Source organism: Ahaetulla prasina, chromosome 5 (genome assembly GCF_028640845.1).
Source record: "Ahaetulla prasina isolate Xishuangbanna chromosome 5, ASM2864084v1, whole genome shotgun sequence".
In the NCBI taxonomy this organism is placed as follows: Eukaryota; Metazoa; Chordata; class Lepidosauria; order Squamata; family Colubridae; genus Ahaetulla; species Ahaetulla prasina.
The window spans coordinates 137,419,248-137,432,835 of record NC_080543.1 but is presented as its reverse complement, the minus strand read 5'-3'; the positions used below and the strand labels follow the sequence as shown (position 1 = coordinate 137,432,835).

Below are 13,588 nucleotides of genomic sequence, written 5' to 3'. Positions count from 1 at the left end.
GATCGGAAACTGCTTAAAAACAGGAAAGAAGGCAATTGCTTTTGTTCCTTGAAGTGTGCACTGTTTCCCCCACCCACCTCCTTCTGCTCCCAGATGTTCAAAGCAGCTTGTAAAAGGGAGCCAGCGAGGCTGAGCAATTTCGGGATTTCTTTATTAGTCAATCAGTCTCTTGGGGAGTGGGAGGGGCTTCTTCCCAGAAAGTCTCCTGTGGTGCCAGGTTCAAAAGAGAACAAGCCTTGCGCTGGCTGGCCTCCCCTTTTCTTTCCCTGCCTTTTCTGTTCTTGCTAATAACACCCATTTCCCCCCTTGGCTCTCCCTGGGTTCCTCTTTGCCATCAATGGGCTCACTGCATGAACTTTGGGGAGCAGGAAGCAGGCCTCATTCCCCGCGATAGGAGTGCATAAATGTCACTCTCACACTCAGCTGCCCTGGCACTGTATTGGGGGGAAAGGAGAGAACCCCCAAGACTACAAACTTGGATATATATACACACATACACAAAACCATCCATCTCTCTCTCTCTATTATATCTGTATTGTATCTATCTCTATCTAGCTATCTGTCTATCTACTATCGATCTATCAATCGATTTATCATCCATCTATCACTCTGTCATCCATCCATCCATCAATTTATCTATCTAATCTATATCATCCATCTATCAATCTATCTAATCTATCAATCGATCACCCATTTTATATCTATCATATAAATTATAAGATTATATCTACCCATCTATCAATTTATCTATCTAATCCAGTGGTAGTCAACCTGGTCCCTACCGCCCACTGGTGGGAGTTCCAGCTTTCATGGTGGGCGGTAGGGGTTTTGTCCAATACTGAAGCACTTTCCTTTTTTTTAATTTAATTGACTTTTTAAAAAAATTTTATAGCATTATTTAAAAACATTTTCATTAGGTTTTCATAAAATTCCCCGTGACAATTTAAATTTTTGAAAATATACTATTTGTGTCGCCCGCGCATAAGTTTAGTTCACATTACGTAAGTGAAACTTAATGGCGCTATAGTGCGACCCCAAACAAGAGCCTCGTCCCAGAATAGCTCGCGTATCTCCCCCCACACCACCCAGCTGTAGCAGACGAGCAGAGCTGGTAGTCGCCCCCCCAAAACCCAATCCACAATGCGCGAGAATCCACAATGCGCGAGAGGTATGCGCAGACGACGATACATGGCACATTATTGTGGAACCGGTGGGCGGTTAGAAAATTTTACTAACAGAGATACAAAAGTGGGCGGTAGGTATAAAAAGGTTGACTACCCCTGATCTAATCTATGTCATCCGTGTATCTATCTAATCTATCATCTATCAATAGATCTATCATCCATCCATTTTATATCTATCATATATCTATCTATCATATCATCCATCTACATCCATCCACCCATCTCTATCAAGGTAGTGAACATGTCCATTACACCTCCCTATTTCCCCCTCCCCCCCACAACCACCTTGTGAGGTACGCTGGGCTGAGAGAGAGGAACTGGCCCGAAGTCACCCAGGACTAGAATTCTCAGTCTCCTGGCGATTGCTCCAAAGTCACTCAGCAGGTTTCCATGGCTAAGGCGGGACTTGAACTCACGGTCTCCTGCTTTCTAGCCTGACGCCTTAACCAATAGACCAAAGTGGCTCTCTGAACAGTAGAGGAACATCATGCGTGATGATACAGGGGATATTGTGGCAAAGCCCTTCTTCCACTATCTGTTGTGGCCGATGGGGCTTTGAGTTCCCCTGTGTGTTGTTTCCGCTACTTCGTAAATCTTTGTATTCCTGGTCCATTTTATTTTGGGGTCTCCCCTGGTGAATGGCTATAGCCCCTCCACAACACTTTCTGGAGATGGAGCTAGTACAATTCCAGGCTGGGTGGGGGTTGTGGAGTTCATAACCTCAATTATGACGAGTGGTCGTAACAGGCACTCTTACAAGAGTGTGCAATCCGGAAGCGCATGATCAAAACACCAGGCAGGTGTCCTAGCCGTCCCAATTTTGGAAGAAATGTCCATCTGGGTTCAGTTCCAAGTGGGGAGAAAGACACTGGGAATATGGAGATGGTTGAAAAGATGGTTTCATGGTGGACAGGACCACAAGGGCACATGGAGAGGTGGATATATTTATACTCTCTCTTGACTCCTGCCTTAGAGTTTCCTGATCCTGTACAAGAAATGTATCCCATTGGCTGTCAGACTCCTGGGAGTCGGAGGTCTTAGATAACTTTGTAGGCTGAAGGGCAGAGGTCTTCAAACTTTGCAGCTTTAAGACTTGTGGACTTCAACTCCCAGAATTCTATGAAGCTATGCTGGCTGGAGAATTCTGGGGGCTGAAGTCCACAAGTCTTAAAGCTGCCAAGTTTGGGGACCCCTGCTGTAGGGTAACTTAAATCCCAGGCAGGGGTGAAATCTACTTACCTTCCTTAGTGGCTCAGAAGTCCACAACGGCGTGCGCACACCCTTGCTTCGCTTGACCTTCTGCACACACGCAAAACCTTCTGCACATGCGCAGACGGTAAAAAACACATTACTTCCTGGTTAAAACCAGGAAGTAATGACACCTGGGTGGCAGGTGTCGCCGGTGGTTTGGTGATCGCCGAACCACTGGCTACGATCGCTACCGGATCGCGAAATCCGGTCAGAACCAGGAGCATTTCACCCCTGGTCCTAGTTGAATCTCCCCAGGTGCCATGTGGTGAGTTCTGTTGCTAGGTGGGTTAGAGCAGGGGTCTCCAACCTTGGTCCCTTTAAGACTTGTGGACTTCAACTCCCAGCAAAGCTGGCTGAGGGACTCTGGGAGTTGAAGTCCACAAGTCTTAAAGGGACCAAGGTTGAAGACCCCTGGGTTAGAAAACTAATCCTATCTTTGTTAGATCTTGGGTGAGGGCATTTGCTTATGAATAGACCCAGCTATCTCTTTATCTCTTAAGTGCTGACATCTGCTGTGGGCTATTGAGGAGAGTGGGGGCTATTAAGAGTGAGTCTGTTTCCTGCCTATAAAAAACCTGTTTCTCCATTTCTCATCCAGGGAAAATTCTGCCTTTTTAATATTTCCTAGAATATTTCATTCTTCTAGGAGAGGGGTGGGAGCTACCTTCCTACACCAGATTGAGAAAGGAAAGTTAGAAGCCTTAAGAGGCGAAGCTCATAAGTGAACATTTGATAGGGAGTCTACCCCACCAGGTTGGTGTTGACTTTTTAGCCACCTCAGAGATGGATGTCCTTCTCAATTGGAGCCCTCCGGTCTTCCAACACTATCCATCCCTGACACACACTCACAAACACACAAAAAGAGAGACCCGCACACCTTCACCCACAAGGCAGAGTTCTGGAAACAGCCAGTGTCTCGGCGGTTGGGGGAGAGGGACACACAAGGGGCTTCTCTGTTGGTCCTTGGTGATCTCTGAGCTTGGTCATTTCCTTGCAGACGTTTCCTGACCAAACTGGGTAATATCCTCAGTGCTAGTAGGGAGTCCTAGTCAGTACTGATGGTGTTACCTAGATGGGTCCTGAAACGTCTGCAAGAAAACCCCCAAGTTTCAGAAAGCACCAGGGAGCCAGTAGTCATTGCAGTCCTCCTCCCCCTCCACACGTAACCCCCTCCCTCCTAGCACTGATGATGTTCCCTAGTTGGGTAATGAAACATTTGCAAGAAAACCCTCCCAGCCCAGAGAGCAACAAGGATCTCACACTCCTCCTCCTCCTCCTCCTCCCTGCAAACACCACTCCCTTCTAGCACTGATGATGTTACCTAGCTAGGTCAGGAAACGTCTGCAAGAAAGCAAGAAAGCTCAGAGAACACCAAGGACCCCACAGTTCTCCTTCTCTTCCTCCTCCTCCTCTCCACAAACCCCACTCCCTTCTAGCACTGATGATGTTACCTAGTTGGGTCATGAAACATCTGCAAGAAAAGAAAAAAACCAACTCAGAGAGCACCAAGGACCCCGTAATTGTCATCATTGTCCTCCTCCTCCTTGCAACAATTACTCCCTCCTGGCACTGATGATGTTACCTAGTTGGGTCATGAAACATCTGCAAGAAAACAAGCAAGCTCAGAGAGCACCCAGGACCCCACAGTCCTCCTTCCTCCTCCTCTTTCTCCTCTCTGCCAACCCAACTCCCTTCAGCCACTGATGACGTTACCTAGTTGGGTCATGAAACGCCTGCAAGAAAACAAGAAAGCAAGAAAGCTCAGAGCAGCAAGGACCCCACAGTCCCCCTCCTCCTCCCTTCTATGTAATGCAACCATCACTCCCTTCTAGCACTGGTGCCGTTCCCTAGTTGGGCAATGAAAGGCTGCCTTGGCATCGCAGATGATGGCACGCATGTCCGTCCGACTCTCGTTTTCGTTGGGCTCCTCCGGAGTCCCTCACTCCCGAGGGGGTCCCGGCGACTCCCAACCCTCCTCTAGCGGACTCTCCCGAAGCGCAGCTGGGCCAGATGCGGCCCCGCCCGCCCGCTTTCCCAAGCCTTTTGCAATCCGGAGCCACCCGCATCCCGGCCCGTTCCCCACCCTGCCCCCGCCCCTCCAGGCTAGCCTCGGCCATTTCCGCCAAGGGAGCCGAAGCCCTTCGGCCGGCCCCCTCCCTCTTCCCGACGCTCCCTTGATGTCTGCGGCGGGGCTGCGCCCAGAAACCTCCCCACCCACTCCTCCCTCCCTCCTCCGGCTAGCCTCGGCCATTTCCGCCAGCGGAGCCGAAGCTCTTCGGCCTCCCCACCTCCCTCCCTTCTTCGCCCCGACAGGCTCTTTATGTCTGCGGCGGGGCTGCGCCCGGACCCTCCCTCCCTCCCTCCGACTAGCTTCGGCCATTTCCGCCAGCGGAGCCGAACACTTTTCGGCCTCCCTCCTTCTTCGCCCCGACTGTCCCTTTAGATGTGAGACGGGGCTGCGCCCAGACACCTCGCCCCCTCCCTCCTCCTCTCCTCCGACTAGCTTCGGCCATTTCCGCCAAGGGGAGCCGAAGCTCTTCGGCCTCCCTTCTTCGTCCCGACGGGAGGCTGCGAACGCACACCTCCCTCCCTCCCCCCCTCCCGCCTCCGACTAGCTTCGTCCGTTTCCGCCAGAATAGCCGAAGCCCTTCGGCCACCCCCCTCCCTCCCTCCCTCCAGTCCCGACGGGCCCTTGATGTCTACGGCGGGAGGCTGCGAAGGCACATTTCCCTCCCCCGACTAGCTTCGTCCGTTTCCGCCAGAGTAGCCGAAGCCCTTCGGCCACCACCCTCATCCAGTCCCGACGGGCCCTTGATGTCTACGGCGGGAGGCTGCGAAGGCACATTTCCCTCCCCCGACTAGCTTCGTCCGTTTCCGCCAGAATAGCCGAAGCCCTTCGGCCACCCCCCTCCCTCCCTCCCTCCAGTCCCGACGGGCCCTTGATGTCTAAGGCGGGAGGCTGCGAAGGCACATTTCCCTCCCCCGACTAGCTTCGTCCGTTTCCGCCAGAGTAGCCGAAGCCCTTCGGCCACCACCCCTCATCCAGTCCCGACGGGCCCTTGATGTCTGCGGCGGGGCGGCGCCTGCGCCATCTTTCGGCCGCCTCCCCCTGCCCTTAACTCAGCCTCCCCCCCAAGCCCGCCCGCCCTACCCAGCCGAGCCCCGAGAAAGAGGAGGAGGAGGCGGAGGCGGAGCGTCTCCTCAGCCCGGCCGCGCGCACCTCTCTCCCCCCCCCCCCTCAAGAGCGAGCTCCGGCCTCGCCAAGGCGGCTCCGACGGGGCGGCGTGAGGCTGAGGAGAAGCGGCGCTGGTGCCCAGCGAGAAGGAGCTCGGGAGGCGGCTGCTGCTGCTGCTGTGGCGGCGTCTCTGGATGGGGCCGCGGCTGGCGGGGGCTGCCTCGCGTCCGCGTCGCCAGGGGCGGCTCCTTCCTCCTCCTCCTCCTCCTCTTCTTCCTCCTCCTGAGGGGAAACCGGCCGCCTCCTCTCGCCGACGCTGCCGCGACTGAAGGAAGCAGGCTCGGGGGCGGCGGCCGCCTCTTCTTCCTCCTCGTCCTCGTTCTCCTCCTCCTCAGCCCGGTCGGGGCGGCGCCTGAGGGAGGCGTCGGCGGCGGCAGCAGCAGCGGCGTCGGCGGCGTCGGGCCTTCCTCCCGCCGGCCCCAATGCAGCAGCAGCAGCAGCCTGACTCAGCGGCGGAGGCGCGGGAGAGGAAGAAGATGGCGCAGCCCGCGATGCTGCCTCGGAGGGGCGGCAGCAGCAGCGGCGGCGGCGGCGGTTTGGAGGACTTCCCGGCCGGCCTGCTTGCCCAGCCGACGCCGGCTTCCCCTGCCGCATCCTCCGCCTCCCCCTCCGTCTCGGTCTCCTCCTGCCCTCCCGGGGCTCCTCCGCCGCAGAGCCTGGCGCTGCTCTCGCAGGGGGGAGGAGGAGGAGGCGGCGGCGGCGGCGGCGGGCCGGCGGGCGCCCAGTTGAAGAAGAAAAGCGGCTTCCAGATCACCAGCGTGACCCCGGCGCAGATCTCGGCCAGCCTCAGCTCCAACAACAGCATCGCCGAAGACACCGAGAGTTACGACGACCTGGACGAGTCGCACACCGAGGACTTCTCCTCCTCCGAGATCCTGGACGTCTCGCTCTCCCGGGCCACCGACTTGGGGGAGCCCGAGCGCAGCTCCTCCGAGGAGACGCTCAACAACTTCCACGAGGCCGACAGTCCCGGCGCCGTCTCCCCCAACCAGCCTCGCCCGGCCCAGCAGCCCCGAGGGCTGACCAACGGCAGCGCCCACCCGCCGCACATGCCCCACTATCCCCAAGGGGGGCACCCCCAGCCCCCCTCCCATGCCGGGGTCCCCCCACCGATGTCGGGGGGATCTCCATCCAGCCCGTCTTTCCGAAGGCTGCCCGTCGCGGGAAGCTTGGAGAGGCCTGGTCCTGCAGGAGCATCCTCCGTGGCGGCCCTTGCGGGGGCCACCGTGGCTCACTTCCATGCGGGGGCCACTTCTGTTGGGGGAGCCGTGGGCGGTGCAGCGAGTGGCAGGGCCCGCCAGGTGGGCAAGACCCTCACGAACCTTGCTGCTGCTGGCAACGGCATGGCCTTGCCTGGAGGGGGCCACCCTGGGAACGTGGCGCACTCTGGCGGGATCGGCAACGGCAACGGAGCCTCCTCAAACGCCTCCGGTCATCCAGCCGCAGGGGCCACGGCAACGGGTCACCTGCAGCCGGCCGGCACCACCTCCCGTTTCCGTGTGGTGAAATTAGATTCAAGTTCGGAGCCGTTTAAGAAAGGCCGATGGACTTGTACCGAGTTCTATGACAAGGAGAATCCCGGGGCGGTGGCTGAAAGTGCTCCCGTGGCTAAAACAGTGGACACTCTCCTAGACGTGGCCTCCGAAAGGGAAAGTACCAGCGGGAGCTCGGTCAGTAGCACCCTGAGCCACTACACCGAGAGCGTGGGCAGCGGGGAGATCGGGGCGCCTCCTGGGACGCAGCTGCAAGGGTTTCAAGGTGTGCCTCAGCAGATGGAATTCAGCAGCGCCGGAGGGCCCCCAGCGTCAGCACCAGGGCTCCCCCAGAGTATGTCTCAATCCCAGCTCTCCCAAGTCCAGCCGCATCCTCAAGAGGTCAGCTACCCTCCGCAGAAGCAAGGGGTCCCCCCTCCCGCCTCGGCCGTTCCTCCTCCGTTGACCGTTGTTGGTGGCCATCAACCAACTCTGCCGTTCACCCCACCGCCGGCCCAGCCGGTCCCTACAGTTCCAGTCGCTGCACAGCCCCAGCAGTTACCGTTTGGGCAGGGACAGGCTCAGCACCCCACCGCCCTGCCGCCCATGCCTATGCAGATGGCTCCAGGGCAGCATGTGAAGCCCGTTGCCCAAGCTTCATTGCCCGAGTACATCCAGCCGCCGCAGATGCTTCCAGCTTCTTCTTTGCAGCCTGGGACGGCAATCGTCGGAAGCGGTTCAGCCGTGCCCATCGCTCAGCCTTCGAATATGCAGCTTCCTGTCCAGACACACGTCCCGGTGGTACCTTCTCAGCCTGTGGCGCAGGCCCATCCCGCCATCCCAGCCGTAGGTGCTCCCTCTGCGCTGATGAATGCTGGACAGCCAGGAAGCGTCGCTCCCGTGGCCCAGCGGCCCTCCGTTGCAAGTCAGATTGCTCCTTCCGTGCTGGCCCCCAGTGTTGCTGTTCCTGCACCCTCCCAAGCAGCCCCAGGATCCCAAAGTGTTCCATCAGGCCTTCCTCAGACTTTGGGCATCCCACCACCGAGCAACCTGATGCCCATGCAAGCCGCTGATCCTCTGGTTCAAGGAATGGCCCAGTTGCCTCCTGTTAGCCCAATCCCTTCTGTCAGCACTGCTCCTGTGCCCGGCCACTCGGCTTCTAGCATTGCCCCTGCGCCCGTGAGCCTGGCTCCTTCCAAGACCCTCGCCCAGCCTTCAAGTATGCAAAATGGGAGCCTGGTCCAAAATGCCTCTCAGCCTGCCTTGCTTTCCACGGGCGTCCATTTGCCGGGAGCCCCCAACTCTTCCCAGTTCTCCTCCCAGTCCCTCGCTCAGTCTATCGCGAGCCGAACTGAAGAGGCCAAGCGCCCTACGACGGAGTCCATCCTGGCTGGCTTAACCCAGCCTTCTGGTGGCGCTGAAACCTCCTCCGCCTTGGCAGATGGCAGCATGGTTTCGTCTCTCTTCCCCCTGAAGGTACTTCCGCTGGCCGCTCTGGATGGCGAGGAAGACAGGTAAGATCTTTTCAAAGGGACATGTAAGGTAAGCTGGACTTAGGTGACCGGCTCAGGCCTGGCCAGAGACCAGCTTTCTAATGAATATCTTGGAAGCTTACAAGAATGAGGTTGGGTCGTAGTAATCGGAGGAATCTCTGCCAAAATCCAGGATGGCCCTTTTGGGGTGCTTCCAGAACTGCTCAGTGTCTGGGGTGGGGGTGGGGGTGTGAGAAAACTGCAAAGACTTAAATTTAGGGATGAGACGATCTTTTCTTTGTGCGTAAGGTACTTAAGTAGTGCAATGTTGGGAGCACATTGGTCCAAATGAATTCCATATTTGGGACCCAGGTAAAGAATATTTCGAAGCATTCACTCTAGAGATTTGGGCTTTTTTTTAATTACAGGTGGAAGAGGGAAATGGGAATGAATTTAAAGAGCACCGAGACTTGAACCATCCTCAGTTCAGAATTTCCTCCCTCCCCCCACCAACTGTATTAAGGCACCATTGTTAGACCAACCCTATATTGGTAAACCAACATTTATTGCCAGGATCTTGAGGTTCTTTCACAGGGCAAAATTCTGCAGAAATGTAGATTAGAGGAGAGAGGCTGATTTAATGAAGGGCAGCCTGCACCATCAGAATTCTGCCGCACCCCCCTCCCCATGAGACAGCAGATTTGAGGCATGAAGTTGAAGTTGTTATGTGTTGATTTAAGGTCAGACCCAAAAGAAACCAAGGCAGAAAATGTGGGACCTGGAGGTTATTTCCATCCTTAGGTAAAACCCATGTGGTGGTGGTGGGGGGTTTGGGGGCCAGTGGGGTTAGCAAGAAGTCGAGAATTAACGGGTGGGCTTGTTCTTCATGACCTTTGAATTGATTTTATGCTGACAATTTCCAGTGCTGTTAGTTAGCACGTGGTCATTGCTGGGGGATGCTGGGAGTTTTTTGTTCAGCCTATGGAGGCTACAGATATTCTCTCTCTCTCTCTCTCTCTTTCTTTCTCTCTCTCTCTCTCCTCCTGCTCCCTCCCTCCCTCCTTTCTCATCTCTCTCATCTCTCTATCTACCTATCTCTTTCTCTCTCTCTCTAGCCTACTTACCCTCTCTCATCTATCATTATCTCTTTCACACACATTTCTCCTTTTCTTATCTCTCTCTTCTCTCTACCTGCCTACCTACTCTCTCTTTCTCTCTCTATCTAGCCTACTTACTCTCTCATCTTTACCTCTCTTGACACACCTCTCTCTGTCCTTTCTTTTCTCTCTCTCTCTCGATATAGATAGATATAGATATATCTATCTCATCTCTCCTATCTATCTATCTATCTATCTATCTATCTATCTATCTATCTATCTATCTATCTATCTATCTATCTATCTATCTATCTATCTCTACTAATCTATCATGTCTGTCTATCATTCTATGTCTGTCTGTCTGTCTGTCTATCTATCTTTATCTATCTATCTATCTATCTATCTATCTATCTATCTATCTATCTATCTATCTATCTATCTATCTATCTATCTATCCACACACACACAACCTACCTAATGATAATTTCAGCATTTTTCTTGTGTCAGACACATGGGTGGGTCCATTCATTGATGGATCTTGTTCTTCTGTAACATTAGAAAGTTGATTATTTATTTTTTTAGTGTTGCTTATTCTCTTCCTTCAGCACAGAAGCCAATGGCCTAGGAGACCTGAAATCTCTTTACCGTATTATTATTATTTGTATCACTATCCCACTTTTTCTCTGAGCATAGTGGAGTTTTTAACTGAAAATCTCCTTTTCATTCTTAAAACAGCCACCCTCATGGTAGGCTGGTCCAAGAGAAGATCTCTGTTTTTGATACCCAGTGAGAGTCTAAGGCAGTGGTTCCCAACCTTTTCTTGTTTGAGGCACAACCTTTTCTTGTTTGAGGCACCCTTGGAAAGCCTTTCAAAAGTTCCCGGCACCCTTATAAGGAAATAGATATTTAAAATCTCCGTAGCTCAAAGTTCCGGCACCTCAAAGATCTCACGGCACCCTCATGGTAGGCTGGTCCAAGAGAAGATCTCTGTTTTTGATACCCAGTGAGAGTCTAAGGAATGGTTGGTATGTAGTAAGTTGGGTATGTGTTGATTTAAGGTTGCACCCAAAAAAGAAACCCCTGGCAGAAAGGTGGGACCCCAGTTGCCCCCATTCCGATTCCAGCATCTTAATGGTGCTCTGACACGAAACCTCTAGTCTTAACCTGGTGTCAAACAGGAATGTGCAGCTATTCTGATGTGAAGCAGAAAACGTGCTTGAGAAGGGACGTGGGTGTGTTTCCTGCATTGTCCATGTGTCTCAGGCTGAGGATTGTCATCGCAATGCACTTGGGAAGCCACCAGTTTTGGGTAGGGTTGATTTAAATCTGTACTTTGTGATAGCTGCGCAGATTCATCCAGGCAGAATTCTAGTTCCCAGTGAAGATACTTCGTACAATGAAATATGTTTGCAAATTTGCATAGATGATATCCAAGGCTTTGATTCAGGGTAGGAGCAAAAAGATGAGAAAGCATAGCTGGATTGCTATTGCATTATTTTTTCTTTTTCTTTTTCAACCAGTCAAGTTTTCTTGGCTCGGTGAGATCCTGGAAGTAAAGTGTAGTAAAACAGCTGTTTCATTCTTAGATTCTGTTCATGAAACAGGCAGATTACTCTGTGCAGGTTAGACCTCGGCTTAAAATTGAGCTCCAAATTTCTGTTGCTACGTGAGGCAGTTGTTAAGTGAGTTGCTCCTCATTTTATGACCTTTTTGCCCAAGTTGTTAAGCGATTTGTTAAGTGAAGCCCATTGTTAAGCAAACCTGATCTCCCCCCCCATTGACTTTGCTTTTCAGAAGCTGGCTGGGAAGGATACTAATGGTGATCAGGTAACCCCAAGTGTCTGAATTTTGATCACATGACCGTGGGGATGCTCTAACGGTCGTAAGTGTGAAGCTCAGTCCTAAGTGACTATTTTCAGTGTTACTAATAAAGGAGAATATTTGTGGCTCAGGACAAGGACTTGCTTTAATTGCTGTGGCATTGTAACGTCAAATAGTCACTAAATGGTGATAAGTCAAGGGCTACCTGTACAAGTCCTCTTGTGTTTCTTTGCCCAGGTTTACTTACTACAGGTCTACCTGTAAAATAGCTTAACCCCAGATTTTAAAACAGCTTGGTAAGATTAATTGTGGGGCAGATATTGAGCCCCAATTTCAAGTTCTGTTTCTAATTTCGAAGCTGATCCCAAATGAATTCAGCCACTCTCTCCCCTGGGTGATAATGTGGTTGAAGTAAGGTTGCACATCTCCTCAATCCCACGTGTATTCCCTCTTTGTACGATTCCAGTTGCAAATGTTCAAGAGAAATTGAAAGTACTGGAAGTTTTCAGAAATACACCGGGCAACCCATCCCCCCCCCCCCGGTGACAAAAGAATAGAATTCTTTATTGGTCAAGTGTGATTGGACACACAAGGAATTTGTCTTCGGTGTATAAGCTCTCCGTGTTCATAAAAATACATTCATGAAGAATCCTAAGATACAACACTTAGTGATAGTCAATTTGATCAGGATGGTATAAGATCCATCTGCCTTGAGTAAGGGGGTTGGACTAGAAGACCTCTGAGGTCCCTAGGATTCCATGTTCTACCTTGGAAGAGGCTGGAGTGTCATTTGGACCCCTTCCCTTTTCAAACTAGTCATGCATGAAGTCTCTCTGATAGTGATAAAAATTTTGTGGTCTAAGCCTGAAGAGAGCTGTCAGTGGTATTATTAAGACGATTGCTTTTCTAGGTGTTTTGCTGACCAATCCTGGTTCTTTTTCTACTTTCCAATAGAATAATACAATAAGACAATTTTGCTACACTGTGTTTGACATAGCAAATAAATACTTAATTTATGCTTCTATAACACCTTTGCAAGAAATTTAGAAGACTACTGGGCTGTTTAAGCCAGTGGTACCTTGGCAACTTTACGGCTTGTACAACTCCAAGAATTTATTTATTTATTTATTTATTATTTAAATTTCTATACCGCCCTTCTCCCGAAGGACTCAGGGCGGTTTACAGCCAAAATAAAACAATCAATATAAAAGTTAAAACCAATTTAAAAGCAAAAATTCAAGATTGGCTGGATCATTTAAAACTAATAAAAACCAATAAAAACCCCATTTAAAACCATTAGGCCAGTCCTGCGCGATGAAACAGAAATGGTCTGGAGATCAGGGAGTTGGTGAATACCCGGTGGTAGCTCATTCCAGAGGGTTGGTGCCCCCACAGAGAAGGCCCTCCCCTTGGGGTCGCCAGCCAACATTGTCTGGCTGACGGCACCCTGAGGAGACCCTCCCTATGGGAGCGCACTGGTCGATGGGAGGCCGCCGGTAGCAGCAGGCGGTCCCGTAAATAACCCGGTCCTATGCCATGGAGCGCTTTAAAAATGGTAACCAATACCTTGAATCGCACCTGAAAGACCACCGGAAGCCAGTGCAGCCTGCGCAGGAGGGGTGTTATATCGGGTGTTATATGGCATGTGCTGGCTGAGGAATTCTGGGAGCTGAAGTCCACAGGTCGTAAATTTGCCAAGGTTGGAAACCACTGGCTTAAGCAACTGTAAATTGGAGCATATTTTTTGCAAGATAATCTACCAAAGCTCTCTGGCGACTTAAACTGGATTTTTCTGACATTGTGAGATTCTCTTATCTCTGGAAGCTTTTAGAAGAAGCTGGATAGGTCAGTCGGTTTTCCTTTCCAAATCTACAGTTTTTCTCCTGCCTTAACTGAGCAGGGTCCTGTGGCTTGATTTTAAATTATTTGTGATTTTCTACACTCTGAAGTACTGCAGAGAAACCAGTTTAGTTGGCAATTCCACTTTGGAATGGAAAGAAGGAAACTGAATTATTTTTAGGAGTGTTGGTGCATGACTATATTCACCTAAATATGC

The 13,588-nt window shown here is 51.9% G+C and overlaps 1 protein-coding gene across 3 annotated transcripts in view; it reads left to right on the top strand.

The window, feature by feature from the left end:
- The first annotated feature begins 5,601 nt into the window (after positions 1 to 5,601).
- TSC22D1 (TSC22 domain family member 1) overlaps positions 5,602 to 13,588 on the top strand; it is a 63,333-nt gene continuing 55,346 nt past the window's right edge. For 2 of the 3 annotated variants that reach the window (XR_009155338.1, XR_009155337.1), the window contains exon 1: positions 5,602 to 8,656. Coding sequence is in view for 1 of the 3 variants with exons in the window: in XM_058185122.1 (XP_058041105.1) it covers positions 6,093 to 8,656 (2,564 nt within the window). In the remaining 2 variants the exon portion in view is untranslated. The remainder of the gene's footprint in view (positions 8,657 to 13,588) is intronic. The other variant, XM_058185122.1, reaches the window with a different exon arrangement.